The 21,964-nt window shown below is 41.6% G+C and overlaps 1 protein-coding gene across 15 annotated transcripts in view; it reads left to right on the forward strand.

Moving 5' to 3' along the window:
* Asph (aspartate beta-hydroxylase) overlaps positions 1-21,964 on the forward strand; it is a 209,783-nt gene that overhangs the window by 175,848 nt on the left and 11,971 nt on the right. For all 15 annotated transcript variants that reach the window (XM_029476170.2, XM_085839501.1, XM_029476159.2 and 12 more), the window contains 3 exons: positions 603-738; positions 7,369-7,460; positions 7,817-7,950. In XM_029476170.2, coding sequence (XP_029332030.1) covers positions 603-738; positions 7,369-7,460; positions 7,817-7,950 — 362 coding nt within the window. The remainder of the gene's footprint in view (positions 1-602; positions 739-7,368; positions 7,461-7,816; positions 7,951-21,964) is intronic.

The following is a 21,964-nucleotide window of genomic DNA, read 5'->3' on the forward strand; positions in this document are numbered from 1 at the left end:
TTACCCCCCCCTTCTGCCTTCCCACCTTCCCTCTCCCTTCCTTCCTCCCTCCCTCCTTCCCTCTCCATTCCTTCCTCCCTTCCTCCCTCCCCAGCCCCTTCTCTCAATATACTTGAGTTTCTTTAGGTTCCAAAGAAACTAAAATAAGCATCTATATGAAAGCAAGAATTTTCTTTCGTTCTTTCTTATTTTTGCTTTTAGTCAAGATGTTTTTTTGTTTGTTTGTTTGCTTATTGGTTATTTTATTTATTTACATTTCAAATGGTGTCCCCCTTCCTGATCTCCCATCCACAAAACCTCTATTCTCCACCCCCTTTGTCTCTAAGAGGGTACTCCTCCACCTACCCACTCCTGCCTCGCCTCTCTAGCATCCCCCTACACTGGGGTATCAAGCCTCCACAGAACCAAGGACTTCTCCTCCCATTGATGCCAGATAAGGCCATCCTCTGCTACATATGCAGCTGGAGCCATGGACCCATCCATGTGTACTCTTTGGTTGGTAGTTTAGTTTCCTTTCTTTCTTAAACAAAGCAACTGAGTCACTATGAGATGTTTTGCACAAAATATTTTTCATCTCAGTGAAACTAAAATATTCTTTGAAGTCTTTAGAGAGAAACTGGAAGTTGATCCGTGATGAAGGCCTCATGGTGATGGATAAAGCCAAGGGTCTCTTCCTGCCTGAGGATGAAAACCTTCGGGAGAAGGGCGACTGGAGCCAGTTCACACTGTGGCAGCAAGGTGAGCTCTTGTCTTCTAGATTATCTTCCTCATGCACAGGCCAGATGATAAGTGAGTAGTCTTCTACTGACAGCTTCCTGTGGCATATGATCTGCCCGCACTGTCTTTAAACATGTGCATCTGCTTGTCTGTATACATATATGTATGTGGATAAATACACAAGTGCTTTCAATTAAAGAGTGCTCTGTTCTCTGTACCTCTGCAGTGTACGAGTAGCTGGAGAGCCCAGCACGTCTGTCACTGTCTCAGAAGGGAGTATCTCTGAGCTGTGTTCACTGCTGTAAAGTGCAGATTAGGCTGAGGGGACAAAATGGCAACAGCACGGTGGGAGCCACTGCAGAGGCTGAAGCTGGTGGCAGCAGTAGTGGTGATGGCAGTGGTGGTGGTAGTGGTGGCAGTGGCAGTGGTGTGCTTTGTTACGACTGTTTTCTACTTCCTCATTCATAAGCTTTAAGTATATTGGTGCTTTCCCACTCCTACCCACCCAACTTTAAGTTCTTTCTCAAAAACCAAGCATAAACCCCAAAGCAACAAAACCTCCCAAGGAGAACAAAATAAACCTACAGCCCTCCTTCGACAACAAATTGTAACCACACAAAAGCACGTGAGAGCACCATACACACACACGTGCACACACACACAGACACACACAAACAAACAACAACACAACAACAACAAAAACTACAGAGTCTATTATGGGTTGGTCAGCTACTCCTGAACATGAGCCCTGCCCTGGACTGGCTGATGTATACCCAGTGTCATTTTATTGGGAAAAACCGAATTTCCCTCTCCCCACAGGTATAAATGACAGTTCATGTGTTAACCTTTACCCTAGTGGGTAGGTTTTTATTTTTTCATTTATTCATTACATTTAAAAAAAAATACAACAAATTAAATATAATAAGATAAAACAGAAACAATCACATTGAAGTTGAACAAGACAAACCAACAGGAGTTTTAAAAAAAAAAAAAAGAGCCCAAGAGAAAGCACAAGAATCAGAGACTCACTCATTTGCACCTTCAGAAATCTCCTTTTTAAAAAAAATCACTAAATTATGGAAACCATAATATAAACACAGAGGACCTGGTGCAGGCCTATGCTGGCCCCATGCATGCTGCTTCTGTATATGTGAGTTCGTTTAAGTTTTGCTCATATTGATTTAGAGGGCCTTGTTTTCTTTTGACCATCCACTCTGTCTCTTAGATTCTCTCTGCTTCCTCTTTCATGGGGTTCCCTGAGTTCTGAGAAAAGGGATTTGATGGAGACATCCTATTTAGTGCTGAGTGTTCCAAGGTCTCTCACTCTGCAGTGTCTATCTATGGGTCTCTGTGTTTGTTCCTATCTGGTGCAGAATGAAGCTTATCTGATGATGACTGAACAAGGCACTGATCTATGAGAATAGCAGAGTATCATTAGGAATCATTTTATTGCTACATTTTTTTTTTCTTTAGACCAGTATTACTTGGCTTCTACCCTAGGTCCCTGGGGTATCTAGTCTCAGGTTCTTTGTCACCCAGGAAGTATTGAGTTTGTATTTAAACTTGTATCAAATCAGATATTTGTTGGTTACTCCCAACATATGGTTTGTGCCACCACTGCACTAGCATGTCTTGCAAGCAGTACATTGTTGCAGATAAAGGGTTCATGGTTCATGTGGTGTTTACATTTTTATTTCTGTAATGTGGAGAGTATCATTCTGTGCCAAAGATACTAGCAAGTGGGGGGTAAAGGTTCTATATAGGCACCAGTTCAAATGTTCAATGAATTGTATAGGTGTTATTTCAAGCATGGGGTCTTGCTGTCAGTTTGTGGAGAGCAATCTATAGTCTTGGTAACTGCCTGAGTTGTTTGAAGAGTCCTGTGGGGACCCTTTGGCCAGTAACTAATAGATGTAACTAATTATGGTTCATTGGTGACAAGAGATGACCACTTGGGACTTGATGTCTCCATTATTTGTATATATTTTAGGAGGCTTCTACTGTATTAGATTTCCATACTACCCCTCAAACGCCCTTCAGTTTTAGCAGTTGCTTTATGTATTCCCTCCCATACATCCCTCATTATGTATTTATTCCTTTTCCCTTTCCTTATCAGATCTATCTGTTCCATCTCGTCCCTTATGCTATTCCTACCCTCTGTTGGTCTATGGCTTGTAGTTTGGTAATCATTGACTTAACACTAGATATGCTCTTATAATTCAATTATCAAATAATATTTTGTCTTTCCTAGTCTGGGATACTTCACTCAGGATGCATTTGTGTAATGGTTTGGTTTGGTTTGGTTTGGTTTTGGTTCCATCAATTTACCCGAAAATTTCATGGGCTCTTTTTTTAAACAGCTGAGTAATTCTCCATTCTGTAAATATACCATATTTTCTTTATCCATTCTTCAGTTGCGGTGCATGTAGGTTGTTTCCAGTTTCTGGCAATTATGAATAGATCAGTAATGAGCACAGTTGAGCAATTTTCTCTGTGGTAGGATACTTTGTGTATGTGCCAAAGAGTGGTATAGCTGGATCTTGAGGTAGATTGATTCCCATCTTCCTGTGGGACTGCCACACTGATTTCCATAGTGACTGTACGAGCCTAAACTCCCATCAGCAATGGATGAGTGTTCCCTTTATTCCACATCCTCTCCAGCATGAGCTGTCACTTCTTTTGTTGATGGTAGCCATTCTGACATTAGTTATATGGAATCTCAAAGCAGTTTTGGTTTGCATTTCCCTAATGGCTAAGGATGCTGAACATTTCTTCTCAGCCATTTGAGATTTCTCTGTTGAGAATTCTCTATTTAGATATGTACCCCATTTTATAATTGGGTTGTTTTCTTGATACTAATTGTTTGAGTTCCTTAAATATTTTGGATATTAGCCCTCTACCAGATGTGTAGTTGGTTAAAATCTTTCCCCATTCTATAGGCTGCCACTTTGTCCAAATTATGATGTGGCTCAGCAGTTAAAGGCTAGACTCAAAGCCAGAAATATAAGAAAGATCAATTTTCTAACTCTGAAGAATGATAGAACTGACAGATACCATATATTTTCTTCACCAATAAGTTTGTAACATGGATCCCTACAGTGCTAAGGGCCTGAGTCAGTGTTAGAGCTCTAGCCTGGGTTGTACGAGACCCTGGGCTTGCTTGCTAGAAGTCTAACAAATTACTATGTGACTACTGTTAAATATGTGTGACTCACAAATTAAAAAATATTGCCAACCATGACTAAAGTACAAAGGAAACGCATATCACACATCTTTATTCTAGAGCCTAGGGCAAATGGTACTAACAATTCTCACCACTTCAGGATGACTGAAGCTTTAAGTCCTCCTCTGCAGTCTGCTTGCAGCAAGGATAGAATGTGATTGGAAACTGTATTTTAATGCACAGGGCTTGGAAACAACAAGCTTAGTTTACAGTGTTGTGTTGAGCAGCCACTAGCATTGATCAGAGTTGTCATGTAAAATGAAATTTCTCTTCTCTGAATATTAAGAAGAATATACCCACATCTCTAGCTCCATGAATATACCTGATAAAGTCATATGCAAGTGGAGCATTATTCTTTTATATCTGTATTGACTGTTAGATCTCTTGCCAGAGCCATTGTCCCAAAAAAGCCAAGTTTGCTGCTTGTTAAGAATTAACTTTGGTGACAAATAATAAAAAGCACAAGCAAATTCACTGTTAGCAACACTGGGCATTCCTTATGCAATCACAGACTTAACTGAATGCCTCCTGCCTTGTAACCTGTGATGTAACAAAATGAGGATGTGTTCTTGAGGATTTGGAAATCATGGTCCTTGTTTACAGTCCTGAATGTATTCTCTCTTGATCTACGTGTGGGCATGCCCTGAATCTCCTTGAAAAGAGTAAAGAAAGTAGGTGCGTCGAGTATAGAGTGATTCCCACTACCAGTGAATACTGGAAGAAGAGTATTCAGTATATGCCAGTGACTCTGCAGGGTTGCAGTGTAACAGGAACTCATTAGTAAAGGGCAACAAAGAGGCAGTGCTGAGGCCTGGGTTAGTCATGGTTCTCTAGAATAAAAGAACTTATAAAATGAATCTATATCTATCTATCTATATCTATATCTATATCTATATCTATATCTATATCTATATCTATATATAGATATATATATATATAGAGAGAGAGAGAGAGAGAAAGGATTGATTAGAATGACTTATAGGCTGTAGTCCTGCTAATCCAACAATGGCTGCCTATGGAAAGAAGATGCAAGAATACAAGAGTTGTTCAGTCCATGAGGCTGGATGGCTCAGTTGGTCTTCAGTATAAGTGGGAATCCTGAAGAAGTAGGCTCTAATGCCACTGAAGAAATGGACTTGCTAGTGAGGTCAAGAGCCAGAAGATAATGAGAGAAGCTGCCTTCTTCCAAGTCCTTTAAATAGGCTTCCAGCAGAAATGTGGCCCAGATTAGAGATGTGTCTTCCCACCTCAAAAAATCTGGACTAAAGAGGTGACTCCCCACCTCAACGATCCAGATTAGAAGTGGATCCTTCCCATTTCAAATGATTTAATTAAGCAAAAATTCCCTCACAGATGTGCTCACCACAAGGCCTATCTAAAAGCCTAGATGTTGCATCTATGACAGGTGCACTGTAATTGCTAACTCTCTGCTCTCCCATTAAGTGTGGTACCTCTCTGTGTGTTGGTTTGTCCTCTGCATAACAAGACCTGAGTAACCTCCTTCCTGGCTACAGTGAACATCATACATCACTCTAAGCGTCTGGTCTGACCGTAGTGAGCAATATGGGAATTGTGTGTTGAGTGCGTCTTTCCAGTCACATGTGGATACTAAAAACAATGGGTTGCAAGCTGTGGATGTTGAACCACTACTGCCAACCTTCTCCTGAAAGAGACTCTATACCTTAGGACTACACGAGATATACAAGCTGGTTGGTTCCCTGATGCTTGAGATCAACTATGTCTGGTCAGAAATAGTTCAGGCTTCCAAGGTTTTCTGACCTGGGAATAAGGGCATGGACTTTGTCAGTTGAGTGTTTATGATCAAAGCATGGTCTAGACCTGAGGTCACTTGAACACTATACCAGAAAGCCAGAAAGCTCAGTTAGTTTCAGCTTATGGATATGTAAATTAGGGATCCTCACTTTTTACGTCCCTAAAGGTTAAAACTCAGACCTCACCAGAGGAAGTCCTGGTGACAGGATCGATTTGGTAGTCTTGGCACAACTGACCAATCAGGTGTTACACAAGCTCAGGCCCTACCAATGGGTGGAGGAGAACCCAGCTGCTCCGGTGGCTTCAAGCTACCAGACTTCACCCAGCTTCAACTTGAGCAGCCTAGTCCCCTACTAGCCCTCCTAAAACCTTGCTTATAGATGCCCTGGAAAACCAGGGCTAAAGAGTCCATTATGATGGTTTATACATTTGTTTGCTACTCTTTCAAGCTGGCTTACATTGTTTGGCTCATTAGGGCACAATATTACTAACTAAAAAGAGCACATAGCAATGTACTTGATTTAAAAGCAAAAAGTTCATCTGCAAAGAGCTAATGAAATGGTAGAAACCATTTCCTAAGTTTAGTGATCCACTTGACAGAGGCAGAAAGCCATGGTGCTATATCTCTTAGAACTCATTTTGTTCTCAGCATAAGATTATCTTAGTGAACATGAACATTAAAGTCAAACTCATCTTTAGATGTAATTTCTTTTATAGGAATTTTGAATAGAAAAACAAAATTCTCTTTCTTTAAAAAACAAAACAAAACAAAATCCTGTTGTTTTCCTCCTCCGTGAAAGCTAGTGGTACTGTATACATTCTGAGCACATCTTCTCAAGAAGAGTGTGGAGAAAGTTTACATGGTCCAAGATGCTGAAGATGAAGTCTTAGAATCTGTTCTTGATATAATTACTCATAAAAAATACTTTTTGCTTAAAGATCCTGATGTTCTTCATGTCGCTTTATAATGTTTTTTAAATGTCACTTTAGCAACATATGATTCTTAATATATTGAAAAATACACTAAATTCCAATGAAAAATGTTTTGCTATCTCTTAGAAATGCATTTCACGTTAGGCATAGAGCATAAAGTATTCTCCTTTCTTAGAGACTGTATTAATTTCTGTGTACTACAATAATTTGACAAACTAGTGACATGAAGGCATAGCTCAGAGGTCTTCAGTGGGTTTCACTTGCTAAAACCAAGTCATTATCCTTCAACAGACTTCAGATTCTAGTATTTGCCCGTGGCCTTTGTGTCCCTTATCCATCTCTAAAACAAGAAATGGATGATCTGTCTCCTTATAATCTGAATTATACACTCATTTCTCTCACTTTTACACATATAAGAACCCTACAATGACATTGACCTTTAACTGTCTTTCTCTTGGCCTTCACATTCCAACAGCAAAGGTGATCATACAAGTACACTGGCTCAAATAAGATGAGAAAAAGTTTTACTGCAGTTTGGTTGTGTGTGGTGTGTGTGTGTGTGTGTGTGTGTTTCAGTAGTATCTCATTATGTGATCAGGTTGATCTTGAACTCCTAGGCTCAAGTAATCCTCCTAGTTAAATTGCAGAATAGCTGAGAGCACAGATGCACCATGACAACTGGGATTTGCTTCTCTCAGTAGTTTTATCATGTTTTGTTCTAGGAAGGAAGAATGAGAACGCCTGTAAAGGAGCTCCTAAGACCTGTACTTTACTAGAAAAGTTTTCCGAAACAACAGGATGCAGAAGAGGACAGGTACCAAGGGTGTTTTCAGAGATGGGAAGAAGACAGTTTGTTGTCAGGAAAGAGGCAGAGCTGACCTTTAAAAAAATCACAGTTATTTCCCTTGGCACAATGGATGTCTCTTTTCCCATTCGCTTTTTAATGAAACATAATTTCATGTGGTTGATGTCAAAATTTGAAGGTCGAAAATGTTGAGTATTATGTCACTTTGTGGGAAATTAGACTGCTTGTTTTTTGGCTCCTTCACTTCAAATAAGATATGAATATAAGTCCCAAGGGTTACAAAGACTCTCATATGAATTGATCTTGATTCTGCTGCCTCTCCACGCCTTGTTTAATGATGATTGGGTGTCATACTTTCGATACAGATCAAATATTCCATCATGCACCCTGGAACTCATGTGTGGCCTCATACAGGACCCACAAACTGCAGGCTCCGAATGCATCTGGGGTTAGTGATCCCCAAGGAAGGCTGCAAGATCCGGTGTGCCAATGAGACCAGGTATGTTTCCTTTGTCAGTTTCTTTTGTACCCATCCCTCAACAGCAGATGTCCTTATAGAAAGTCTGTGGTCCATGGGCTCATGTCCCTTTCTTGGTCACTGTAGTATACAAGAATGACGTCATTTGCATCCAGACTTTACTTTGTGACCTTCTTTGTGCTTCCTGGTTGGAGAGATGTCATCCACAGTCAGAGCAGGTCTGCCATTTACCCCCAGAGCACTCATCTGCCTGCCCAGCTGCCTTGGTTCTTCAAGGTGGACAGCCTTGCATTCAGAGTCAATTCACTTGCCTTAAGCTCCCACAGATTGAGTTATGTATATGTATAGGAAGTCTTGCTCCTTGAAGACATCACCCAGTGGGCATTTGCATTTTGCTCTAGAGGCAGCAACATGGTTCTGTGAGTGACTACCACTATGTAACTTTGACTAGTCAGTTAATCTCCTTAAATCTCAGCTTCCTGCTTATAAAATGTGGCAACAATACTGACTCTTCAGGGTTGTATGATGGTAAAGTGTACAATCCTAAGAGGCACTTGATCCTCTTCCTGAGATCAGCAAGGCCATGGTAAATGGTAGGACTCACCTCACATCGTGCTTTCTCCTCTTCTAATCACAGCAGCTGATTTGCCCTCTTGTGAACAAGGCACACTTGGCTCAAGACACACTGAACAAGCCTCATAAGCTCTGGTCTTTTTGAGGAGTTATCTAGATAGTTGTTTTATGTATTCGAAGTATACCAATTACTAGGATCCAATTTCAGTTCATAAAAATAAGGCCCGCCCTTTGCCATCTTGAGCTATGTGCTCAGTGCTGTGTGTCTCAGTGGTTGTTCTGGCCAGCCATCATTGCTGTTAATGTCTGTTAGCCTGCCGATCATGCTGAAATGGAAGCTCCTAGACATGAGAAATCAGGAAGTTATCTTCTACAGCCCTTATTGTCTATGAGAGGGGATAGAATAGAAAGGACAACAAATGTTATGGGACACTCACCGTCGGACCACAAGGGACCCCCCTCGCCTAGACATACATGATCAGGAAGATTGTAAGAGAACTGGTACTACATGAGCCCGAGGGGAGCACAAGTCAAAGTTACAAATGGGTCACTTGTCCCTGAGGTTTGGGAATCTGGGGTAGTGTTTTGTTTTGTTCTTGCAGTTTTCTTGTGTATTTGTTTTTATACAAGAGGGTTATGGGTATTGAAAACTGAGAGGAAAACACTCTGAAATACCTACAAAAATAAGGATGCTGAATCTGAGCAACACTTTGTGGTTCAGCAGCCAAGAGTGAGAGCACATGAGGAGGAGGATAAGGAAGGGAGTACGGCCATGGCCAGTTCCTAGGAAGGAAGCTTCTGATGCCAAACTTATGGCTCCGCTCCTTGTCAGGGTCTGTTGTCTGAAGGGAGAGATGAGAGCATCCTCAGTAATTGACACAGTGAAATGTTCCAAGGTGAAGCAGAGTAAAACCTGGATGCTGGAACGAGATGGAGACTAAAGAAGCAGGAGATATGAGAGGGTGGGCTCAGGGAACTCCTCAGAGTGTGGTAACAGAAGAAGTCCAAGATAGCTCTCCTTGTTCAGTCTTCAGCAGGAAGATGCTGGTGCCCGGACACATTGACAACTGGAAATATATGAGGCAAGTTAATGGAAAGGAAAATGAATTTAGTGCTTATACCTATTTTATTTACATTGCTATTGGAACAGAGAGGAACTATCAAAGAGCTGGTTAGAACTAGGATAAAGTCGAGTCTGAAGACAGAGGTTTGCGAGTGGAACTTGGCAGGAGCTCTGAGGGGCAGCTTGACTGATAACTGAGATGACAGTTATGGAGAGGGGGTGTTATGGGAAGAAAGTGGATAGAATCTTCCAGTTCTCCTTCCTGAATACAGGATAGTATCTAGAACTTGTTTGGTGGCTTTCAACCATTTCCATGCATGTTTTGTCTCTTACTCCCTCTTTTGTCCCTCTCTCTCCCCCTCTCTTCCTCTTTTCCTTCCTTTAGTCCCTCCTTCCTTCTTACATACTTATAACCAAATTACTCAGTTAAGCATCCCTTTAGGCATAGGTAGGAAAGTGTGGAACTGATCCTTGACTTCAGAGACCTGAGGATGAAGAATCAAGCTCAGCTAGAAGGATGGTCATGGCAGGCAGGCAGGCAGGCAGACAGGCGGGCAGGCAGGCAGGCAGGCAGGCAGGCAGGCAGGCAGGCAGGCAGGCAGGCAGGCAGGCAGATGTGCAGGCAGGCAGGAGAGTGGGTGAGTAGAGCCAGAGGTATAACCACAAAGACTCTGAGAGCTCAGAATAGTAGGTGACTGTCTTAGTTAGGATTTTATTGCTGTGAAGAGACATCATGACCACAGCAACTCTTATAATGGAAAACATTTCATTAGGGCTGGCTTGCAGTCTCAGAGGTTCAGCCCATTATCATCATGGTGGGAAGGATGGTTCTGGAAGAGCTGAGAGTTCTACATCTTGACCCAAAGGCATGTAGAGGATGGGTCTCTTCCACAATGGCTGGAGCTTGGGCACTGGGAGACCTCAAAGCCCACCTACACAGTGACACACTTCCTTGAACAAGGCCACACCTATTCCAACAAGGCCACACTTCCTATTAGTACCACTTCCTTTGGGCTAAGCACATTCAAACCACCATTGATCTTTCCTGGAACTGGCCATTTGGATGTACCTTTGCATCAGTGTGTCTCATGGTCACACTTGAGGATGCAAGCCACTGCTATCGCCTCCATGAATTTTAAACCACCCACCCTAGATTCTCACCAGAGGTCAAACAGCTCACCTAGAGGACTCTCAATGGGATATTAACTTGCAGACTATCAGTGTCTGCTGAGCTAAAATACACTCTAGTTCATGTGACACTAAAGAGCTACTAACAACAGTAATTTGCAGGCTGTCTATTTTGCAAATTCACAGTCATTTTTAAAAAGTGCTCTCCACCCATTTGCCTATTACGAGGCACTGAGTTGATTCTGCAGAGGAGCTGGGAGCATGGAGAGTGTTGCTCCTCACCATGGCTGCCTGTCAGCAGTCCTTCTTCATCCCTGCTGTCAGGGGTGCATTCTCATCCTTAATCCTTAACTCAGTGGTGCTTAGAATGGGTTTAGCATTTCATTGACAGAATAGTGCTTTTCATAAAAGAAATGGGTTGAGTTACCTACGTTCTATATACTGTTTAAAGTGCATATACTGGGGAAACTGAATAGCCTATAGTCTGTAAAGATTTAGAATACAAAGGCTTTCAAACCAAATACGCAAGCTTCATTCTGTGATACATCGTGCAAGGACCAAGTGTCAAAACAAGCATACCAGGAAAGAAGTCGGGCTTCCTTGTGCTGGGTGCCAGGCAGCGATTTTTTTTTTTTTTTCAGAGCCTGACACCTGGCCTGCTGAAAGAGTAGGTTACCCACGGCAGTTTGTTTGCTGTAGTTCTCAGATCTTGATAATCAGATTCCTGCTTCCCTGGAACCATGGGATTCCTGCCAGGGTGTGAGTCCTGTAAACATACCATCACTACAACACAAAACACAACATTGATTTTTTTCTCTGATATTGAGCTTGCAAGACATGTAGCCTTACACCTTAAAATATCATCTCACATTTACTAATGCCTTCTGATTGTAAGATGAGATTGTGTGTCCCTTGGAAATAATTTATAAGACACAGAGAAAAATGACGTAAAGGACTGTCTTTGATCCTGTCACTCAGCGGTATTATCCAGATGCTTCTCGGTACTGTCACGAGTGTGTTATTAATGCCAGTGACACAGCTGCGACGCCGCCACTTCTAAGCACATTAGGTACAACATCATTCTTAACAGTAATTCCAGGTAATCAGGCTTATTAAAATCCCTGTGTTACAACCCAGAAGACTAAGCTATAAAAACAAACTGCCTATTTGTATTAGCTTCTTTGGGAATTTATAAATGGCTACATGCTAGATGATATAAGGCAACAGAAGTTCATTATTCTGTCAGAGTGTGAGATCCAGGTGTTTGCAGGGCTGGCTCCTTCAGAGACTCAAAGAGGCCATTTGTACCTCTCCTATCATTCTGGGGCTGCTTCTTAGCCTTTGTGTTCCTTGGCTAGTAGATACTTAATTCCAGGCTCTTCCTCTACCTTCACCTCCTGCTTCCTGTATCTTCTTATTTATTCTTTGACACTGACACTGTTGGACTTAGGGACCCTAATATTGTTTAGGGCTGATACCATTTCAAAAGCATACACTTGACATCTGCATAGATCTCTATTCTATCTAAAATGGTTTTTTTTGTATTAACATGTAGTCAGAAGTAGGCTCAATCCTAAGCAATGTGGCTTGAACTATATTCCTAGGCCCAACTTCACAGCCTTGATGAGAAGAAACATGGGTGGGGGGCAGAGGAGGCATTTCTTCCTGTGTCACTGGGCAAGTATCAGGCACCAGCAACGCACTGTTAAAATCTGTTAAAGTTACTATCAATATTAATGACACATTCACTAAGTTGTTACTGTAAGTACTCCTAGTATCCACTTACCTATAAATAAGCAAAGATGGTGGGGATGGATCATGTGACTCCCTACATGACATTTATTGGACAGTTGTCCTGCCACAGCTATCTTCAGCAAAAGGTCTATCATATAACCAGCTGGGAGCACTTTTACCAATCCCATCTGTGTGCAACCCTACTTACATATCTTCGCAAAGCTAAGTGCTGATCATAGCTGATTAACTCAGCCTCTGAAAGCTGAACTTTGTACTAGTCTTTGCTATCTCAAGCTTAAATGAGCTCCGGGTGTCCCTGCAACCATATGCATTCAGATCACTGAAGGGAGCTCTTCCCTGGCTGTGTGCAGCAAGACAGCACTGACTGGTGCTCGGCTGTGATTGGGCCAAACCTAAGCAAGGCTCTTTGGTTAATAAAGCGAACTGGAATATACTTCTCTGTGCTTTACCTAGTATTGTAATATCAAGTCCATTAAAAAAAAATAGCCTTTCCTTGACTATACTTAGTAATGTATGCTGAGCTGGTAACAACAGCTCAGAAACAACAGAAGACAGCAGACACAGGGCAGTAGCAGTGATTGCTGGGGACAAGCCAGGTTGAGGAAGGTAGAGCTAGCCAAATCTCAGGCCTCTGAAGCTGCTGGACAGTTCAAAGTTAGCCAGAGCAGCAAAAAGAAAGGTGGCTGAAGTAGAGTAGTAGAGAGACAGCAAGAAAGAGTGGAGAGCTGACAGTGAAGAAGAACCAGATGCTTCAAGGAGATGGGACAGAGAACCTGCAGGCCTTTGTCACCAGAGAGCTAAGTGTGTAAGGCCAAGGGTCTCAGATCTGGATTATGACACTGGCAGTGTTATGAGCTAAGGAACCTACTTTCTAGGCCTGGGCAGAGCTGTGACACTAGCTACTGTCAAGGCCTGAAGAATGGAGATATACTAGATCAGCCTAGAGGCTGCAACAGCAGCTGCAAGCAAAGGTTCAGGAATCCTGGCTTCCTAGACCTGCCTAAAAAGCTCAACAGGTCCAGGGCAAGGAGTCCTGATCCCAGAGGCCTGCGGCAGGAGGTAACAGGGCTTCTTGTTCCTTTCTGCTTGCTGTTGCTTCTTATCACTGCCAACCTTGGAGGGAAATGAGCCGCCAAAGGCCAGCACTCAGAGAACTCCCTTGTCTACTTACACTGTGTATCTGGACAGCCGACCAGACCCTCAGTCAGTTGATTGGCAATACAGCTAACTATAGCCACATCAATTACTTGTTTCCAGGTAATCAGATGGAGGCATTTTCTCAAGGTTCTTCCCGGAAAACTAGCTCAGTGGCTCTCAGTTTTCCTAATGATAAGACCCTTTGATGCAGTTCTTCTTCTTGTGGTAACCCACAACCACAAAAAATAATTTTTTTTATTACATCTTTTCCTCAATTACATTTCCAATGCTATCCCAAAAGTCCCCCATACCCTCCCCGCCACTTCCCTACCCACCCATTCCCATTTTTTTGGCCCTGGCATTCCCCTGTACTGGGGCATATAAAGTTTGCATGTCCAATGGGCCTCTCTTTCCAGTGATGGCCGACTAGGCCATCTTTTGATACATATGCAGCTAGAGTCAAGAGCTCCGGGGTACTGGTTAGTTCATAATGTTGTTCCACCCATAGGATTGCGGATCCCTTCAGCTCCTTGGGTACTTTCTCCAGCTCCTCCATTGGGGGCCCTGTGATCCATCCACTAGCTGACTGTGAGAATCCACTTCTGTGTTTGCCAGGCCCCGGCATAGTCTCACAAGAGATAGCTATATCTGGGTCCTTTCAGCAAAATCTTGCTAGTGAATGCAATGGTGTCAGCGTTTGGATGCTGATCATGGGATGGATCTCTGGATATGGCAGTCTCTAGATGGTCCATCCTTTCATCACAGCTCCAAACTTTGTTTCTGTAACTCCTTCCATGGGTATTCTGTTCCCAATTCTAAGGAGGGGCATAGTGTCCACACTTCATTCATCATTCTTCTTGAGTTTCATGTGTTTAGCAAACTGTATCTTATATCTTGGGTATCCTAAGTTTTGGGCTAATATCCACTTATCAGTGAGTACATATTGTGTGAGTTCCTTTGTGATTGTGTTACCTCACTCAGGATGATGCCCTCCAGGTCCATCCATTTGGCTATGAATTTCATAAATTCATTCTTTTTAATAGCTGAGTAGTACTCCATTGTGTAAATGTACCACATTTTTTGTATCCATTCCTCTGTTGAGGGGCATCTGGGTTCTTTCTAGCTTCTGGCTATTATAAATAAGGCTGCTATGAACATAGTGGAGCATGTGTCCTTCTTACCGGTTGGGACATCTTCTGGATATATGCCCAGGAGAGGTATTGCTGGATCCTCCAGTAGTACTATGTCCAATTTTCTAAGGAACCGCCAGACTGATTTCCAGAGTGGTTGTACAAGCTTGCAATCCCACCAACAATGGAGGAGTGTTCCTCTTTCTCCACATCCTCGCCAGCATCTGCTGTCACCTGAATTTTTGATCTTAGCCATTCTGACTGGTGTGAGGTGGAATCTCAGGGTTGTACAAAAAATAATTTTTTATTGTTTTATTTTCTTTTTAATTTTTTTTGTTTTTTTAAAATTTTTAATATATTTTTATTGGGTATTTTCTTCATTTACATTTCAAATGCTATCCCAAAAGTCCCCCATACCCTCCCCCCACTCCGCTACCCACCCATTCCCACTTCTTGGCCCTGGCGTTCCCCTGTACCTGGGCATATAAAGTTTGCAATACCAAGGGGCCTCTCTTCCCAACAATGGCCGACTAGGCCATCTTCTGCTTCATATGCAGCTAGAGACATGAACTCTGGGGGTACTGGTTAGTTCATATTTTTGTTCCACCTATGGGGTTGCAGACCCCTTCACCTCCTCCTTGGGTGCTTTCTTTAGCTTCTCCATTGGGGGCCCCATGTTCCATCTTATAGATGACTGTGAGCATCCACTTCTGTTTTTGCCAAGCACTGGCATAGCCTCATACAAGACAGCTATACCATGGTCCCTTCAGCAAAATCTTGCTGGCCCAATAGTGTCTGGGTTTGGTGGCTGATTATGGGATGGATCCCCGGGTGGGGTAGTCTCTGGATAGTCCATCCTTTCGTCTTAGCTCCAAACTTTGTCTCTGTAACTCCTTTCATGGGTATTTTGTTCCCTATTCTAAGGAGGAATGAAGTATCCATCCATTGGTCTTCCCTCTTCTTGATTGTCTTGTGTTTTGCAAATTGTATCTTGGGTGTTCTATGTTTCTGGGCTAATATCCATGTATCAGTGAGTGCATATATAATGACTTCTTTTGTGATTGGGCTACCTCACTAAGGATGATATCCTCCAGATACATCCATTTGTCCAAGAATTTCATAAATCCATTGTTTTTAATAGCTGAGTAGTACTCCATTGTGTAAATGTACCACATTTTCTGTACCCATTCTTCTGTTGAGGGATATCTGGGTTCTTTCCAGCTTCTGGCTATTATAAATAAGGCTGCTATGAACATAGTAGGGCATGTGTTCTTATTACCAGTTGGAATATCTTCTGGGTATATGCCCAGGAGAGGTATTGCTGGATCTTCCAGTAGTATTATGTCCACTTTTCTGAGGAACCTCCAAACTGACTTCCAGAGTGGTTGTACAAGCTTGCAATTCCACCAGCAATGGAGGAGTGTGCCTCTTTCTCCACATCCTCACCAGCGTCTGCTGTCACCTGAATTTTTGATCTTAGCCATTCTGACTGGTGTGAGATGGAATCTTAAGGTTGTTTTGATTTGCTTTTCCCTGATGATTAAGGATGTTGAACATTTTTTTTTTCATGTGCTTCTCAGCCATTTGGTATTCCTCAGTTGAGAATTCTATTTTAGCTCTGTACCCCATTTTTAATGGGGTTATTTGAATTTCTGGAGTCTAACTTCTTGAGCTCTTTAAATATGTTGGATATTAATCCCCTATCAGATTTAGGATTGGTAAAAATCCTTTCCCAATCTGTTGGTGGCCTTTTTGTCTTATTGACAGTGTCTTTTGCCTTACAAAAGCTTTGCATTTTTATGAAGTCCCATTTGTTAATTCTTGATCTTAGAGCACAAGTCATTGCTGTTCTGTTTAGGAATTTTTTCCCTGTGCCCATATCTTCGAGGATTTTCACCAATTTCTCCTCTATTAATTTCAGTGTCTCTGGTCTTATGTGGAGGTCTTTGATCCACTTAAACTTGAACTTTGTACAAGGAGATAAAAATGGATCAATTCGCATTCTTCTACATGATAACCACCAGTTGTGCCAGCACCATTTGTTGAAAATGCTGTCATTTTTTTCCACTGGATGGTTTTAACGCCCTTGTCAAAGATCATGTGACCATAGGTGTGTGGATTCATTTCTGGGTCTTCAATTCTATTCCATCGATCTACCTGTCTGTCACTGTAACAGTAACATACAGTTTTTTATCACAATTGCTCTGTAGTACAGCTTAATGTCAGGCATGGTGATTCCACCAGAGGTTCTTTTATTGTTGAGAATAGTTTTTGCTATCCTAGGTTTTTTATTATTCCAGATGAATTTGCAAATTGTCCTTTCTATCTCAGTGAAGAATTGAGTTGGAATTTTGATGGGGATTGCATTGAATCTGTAGATTGCTTTTGGCAGAATAGCCATTTTGACTATATTAATGCTGCCAATCCATGAGCATGGGAGATCTTTCCATCTTGAGATTGTCTTCAATTTCTTTCTTCAGAGAGTTGAAGTTCTCATCATACAGATCTTTCACTTCCTTAGTTAGAGTCACACCAAGGTATTTTATATTATTTGTGACTATTGTGAAGGGTGTTGTTTCCCTAATTTCTTTCTCAGCCCATTTTTCCTTTGTGTAGAGAAAGGCCATTGATTTATTTGAGTTAATTTTATATCTAGCTACTGCACTGAAGGTGTTTATCAGGTATAGGAGTTCTCTTGTGGAGTTTTTGGGGTCATTTATATATACTATCATCTCATCTACAAATAGTGATATTTTGACTTCCTCCTTTCCAATTTGTATCCCCTTGATCTCCTTTTGTTGTCGGATTGCTCTGTCTAGAACTTTAAATACTATGTTGAATAGGTAGGGAGAAAGTGGACAGCCTTGTCTAGTCCCTGATTTTAGTGGGATTACTTCCAGCTTCTCTCCATTTACTTTGATGTTGGCTACTGGTTTGCTGTATATTGGTTATATTATGTTTAGGAATGGGCCTTGAATTCTTGTTCTTTCCAGACTTTTATCATGAAGGGGTGTTGGATTTTGTCAAATGCTTTCTCAGCATCTAACAAGATGATCATGTGATTTTTGTCTTTGAGTTTGTTTATATAATAGATTACATTTAGGGATTTCCATATATTAAACCATCCCTGCATCCCTGGGATGAAGCCTACTTGGTCATGATGATAGTTTTTGATGTGTTCTCAGATTCGTTTTGCAAGAATTTTATTGAGTATTTTTGCATTGATATTCATAAGGGAAATTGGTCTGAAGTTTCCTTTCTTTGTTGGATCTTTGTGTGGTTTAGGTATCAGAGTAATTGTGGCTTCATAGAATGAATTGGGTAGAGTACCTTCTGTTTTTATTTTGTGAAATAGTTTGAAAAGAGTTGGAATTAGGTCTTCTTTGAAGGTCTGATAGAACTACGCACTAAACCAATCTGGTCCTGGGCTGTTTTTGGTTGGAAGACTATTGGTGACTGCTTCTATTTCTTTAGGGGATATGGGACTGCTTACCTTGTTGATCTGATCCTGATTTAACTTTGGTACCTGGTATCTGTCTAGGAAGTTGTCCATTTCTTCCAGGTTTTCCAGTTTTGTTGAATATAGCCTTCTGTAGTAGGATCTTACAATGTTTTTGATTTCCTCAGGTTCTGTTGCTATGTCTCCCTTTTCATTTCTGATTTTGTTAATTAGGATACTGTCCCTGTGCCCTCTAGTGAGTCTGGCTAAGGGTTTATCTATCTTGTTGATTTTCTCAAAGAACCAGCTCCTGGTTTGGTTGAATCTTTGAATAGCTCTTTTTGTTTCCACTTGGTTGATTTCAGCCCCGAGTTTGATTATTTCCTTCTGTCTACTCCTCTTGGGTAAATTTCCTTCCTTTAGTTCTAGAGCTTTTAGGTGTGCTGTCAGGCTACTAGTGTATGCTCTCTCTAGTTTCTTTTTGGAGGCACTCAGGGCTATGAGTTTTCCTCTTAGGACTGCCTTCATTGTGTCCCATAAGTTTGGGTATGTTGTGGCTTCATTTTCATTAAACTCTAAAAAGTCTTTAATTTCTTTCTTTATTTCTTCCTTGACCAAGGAATCATTGAGTAGAGTGTTGTTCAGTTTCCACGTGAATGTTGGCTTTGTATTATTCATGTTGTTATTGAAGATCAGCCTTAGTCCATGGTGATCAGAAAGGATGCATGGGATAATTTCAATATTTTTGTATCTGTGGAGACCTGTTTTGTGACCAATTATATGGTCAGTTTTGGAAGAGGTACCATGTGGTGCTGAGAAGAAGGTATATCCTTTTGTTTTAGGATAAAATGTTCTGCAGATATCTATTAAATCCATTTGTTTTATAACTTCTGTTATTGTCCATGTGTCTCTGTTTACTTTCTGTTTCCAGGATCTGTCCATTGTTGAGAGTGGGATGTTGAAGTCTCCCACTATTATTGTGTGAGATGCAATGTGTGCTTTGAGCTTTACTAAAGTTTCTTTAATGAATGTGGCTGCCCTTGTATTTGGAGCATAGATATTCAGAATTGAGAGTTCATCTTGGTAGATTTTACCTTTGATGAGTATGAAGTGCCCCTCCTTGTCTTTTTTGATAACTTTGGGTTGGAAGTCAATTTTATTCGATATTAGAATGGCTACTTCAGCATGTTTCTTGGGACCATTTGCTTGGAAAATTGTTTTCCAGCCTTTCACTCTGAAGTAGTGTCTGTCCTTTTCCCTGAGGTGGGTTTCCTGCCAGCAACAAAATGTTGGGTCCTGTTTGTGTAGCCAGTCTATTAGTCTATGTCGTTTTATTGGGGAATTGAGTCCATTGATGTTAAGAGAAATTAAGTAAAACTAATTGTTGCTTCCTGTTATTTTTGTTGTTAAAGTTGGAATTCTGTTCTTGTGGCTGTCTTCTTTTAGGTTTGTTGAAGGATTGCTTTCTTGCTTTTTCTAGGGTGTAGTTTCTGTTCTTGTGTTGATGTTTTCCCTTTATTATCCTTTGAAGGGCTGGATTCGTGGGAACATATTTTGTGAATTTGATTTTATCATGGAATACTTTTGTTTCTCCATCTATGGTAATTGAGAGTTTTAATGGGTATAGTAGCCTGGGCTGGCATTTGTGTTCTCTTTGTGTCTGTATAACATCTGTCCAGGATCTTCTGGCTTTCATAGTCTCTGGTGAAAAATCTGGTGTAATTCTGATAGGCTTGCCTTTACATGTTACTTGACCTTTTTCCCTTACTACTTTTACTATTCTATCTTTATATAGTGCATTTGCTGTTCTGATTATTATGTGTCGGGAGGAATTTCTTTTCTGATCCAGTCTATTTGGAATTCTGTAGGCTTCTTGTATGTTCATGGACATTTCTTTCCTTAGGATTGGGAAGTTTTCTTCTATAATTTTGTTGAAGATATTTGCTGGCCCTTTAAGTTGAACATCTTCATTCTCATCTACTCCTATTATCCGTAGGTTTGGTCTTCTTTTGTGTCCTGGATTTCCTGGATGTTTTGAGTTAGGATCTTTTCTCATTTTGCATTTTCTTTGATTGTTGTGCCCATGTTCTCTATGGAATCTTCTGCACCTGAGATTCTCTCTTCCATCTCTTGTATTCTGTTTCTGATGCTCGCATCTATGGTTCCAGATTTCTTTCCTAGGGTTTCTATCTCCAGCATTGTCTCACTTTGTGTTTTCTTTATTGTTTCTACTTCCCTTTTTAGATCTTGGATGGTTTTGTTCAATTCCATCACCTGTTTGGTTTTGTCTTCATGTAATTCTTTAAGGACTTCTACCTCTTTAGCAGTGTTCTCCTGTATATCTTTAAGTGAGTTATTAAAGCCCTTCTTGATGTCCTCTACCAGCATCATGAGATATGATTTTAAATCCAAGTCTTGCTTTTCGGGTGTGTTGGGGTATCCAGGACTGGCTGAGGTGGGAGTGCTGGGTTCTGATGATGGCGAGTGGTTTTAGTTTCTGTTAGTAAGATTCTTACATTTGCCTTTTACCATCTGATAATCTCTGGAGTCAGTTGTTCTAGTTGTCTCTGGTTGAAGCTTATTCCTTCTGTGATTCTGCTACCCTCTGTCAGCATTCCTGGGAGTCTAGCTCTCTCCTGAGTCTCAGTGGTCAGAGTTCTCTCTGCAGGCAAGCTCTCCTCTTGCAGGGAAGGTGCACAGATATCTGGTGTTCAGACCTGCATCCTGGCTGAAGTATGTGTTGTCTCTGCAGTCTGCATGCTCACCTGCACAGACTGGTCTCCAAGGGAAATGGGACACAAGATGGCTCCCTCACCTGCTCTGGCGGTCAGAGCCCTCCCGGGCAGACACCTCTCCTGGTGAGGAAGATGCCCAGATGTCTGGAGCTCGAAATGGGGTCTGTCCCAGAACCTGTTTCACTTCTGCCTGTCCCAGAAGCTGTGTAGCTTCTGTATTCTGCACTCTCACCTGTGCAGACTAGACTCTGAGGGATTCGGGACCCAAGATGGCTCCATCACCTGCTCTGAAAGAGCCCTTCTGGGCGGACACCTCTCCTCTGGCAGGGAAGGTGCCGCATGTTTTGAGCCCGAAACGGGGTCTGTCCCAAAAGCTGTGTTGCTTCTGCCTGTCCCAGAAGCTGTGTTGCTTCTGCAGTCTGCTCGCTCACCCTTTATAGTCCGTGAGCTGACCTGTGCAGACTGGTCTCTGAGGAACCCGGGACCCAAGATGGCTCCCTCACCTGCTCCAAAAGCACAAATTTTTTTTCTTGCTACCTCATAACTGTAATTTTGCTAGTGTTATGAACCATAATTCAAATATTTTCTGATCACCTTAGGTGACCCCTATGAAAGGGTCATTCAACCTGGCAAATGGGTCTCTATCCACAGGTTGAAAAGTACTTTCAAGGTAATAATTTCAAATGACAGAAGCTAGGAAATCTGAGATCATCTGCGGCAGGTCCTATTTTAGGGCTGTAAGTTAGCTCAATAACAACTTTGGTCCAAAGCTAAATAAACTTGAACTGGTAGATATGCATGCTACCAGCAAGTGGAAATTAGTTCATTTGTACAGCACACCAGGGAGTGGCTGAATTGTATGGGCTTTGAGGATTATTCCACATTTCTAAGAAGTCATTTTAAACCACACTGGAACTATGCTAAGAGCCTATGACCTCATAATTCTCTTGAAGACCAGCATCACTGCCTGAACCTGAAACAGCAGTGACCTTAGTCAGGAAAGTGCAGTCTGGCATTAGTGACCAGTAAAGGCAAATAGGTATGTAGCCATCCACTTTGTCAATATACTGCTGTA

Source organism: Mus caroli, unplaced genomic scaffold, assembly GCF_978045245.1.
Source record: "Mus caroli unplaced genomic scaffold, Mus_caroli_1 scaffold_6, whole genome shotgun sequence".
NCBI lineage: Eukaryota > Metazoa > Chordata > Mammalia > Rodentia > Muridae > Mus > Mus caroli.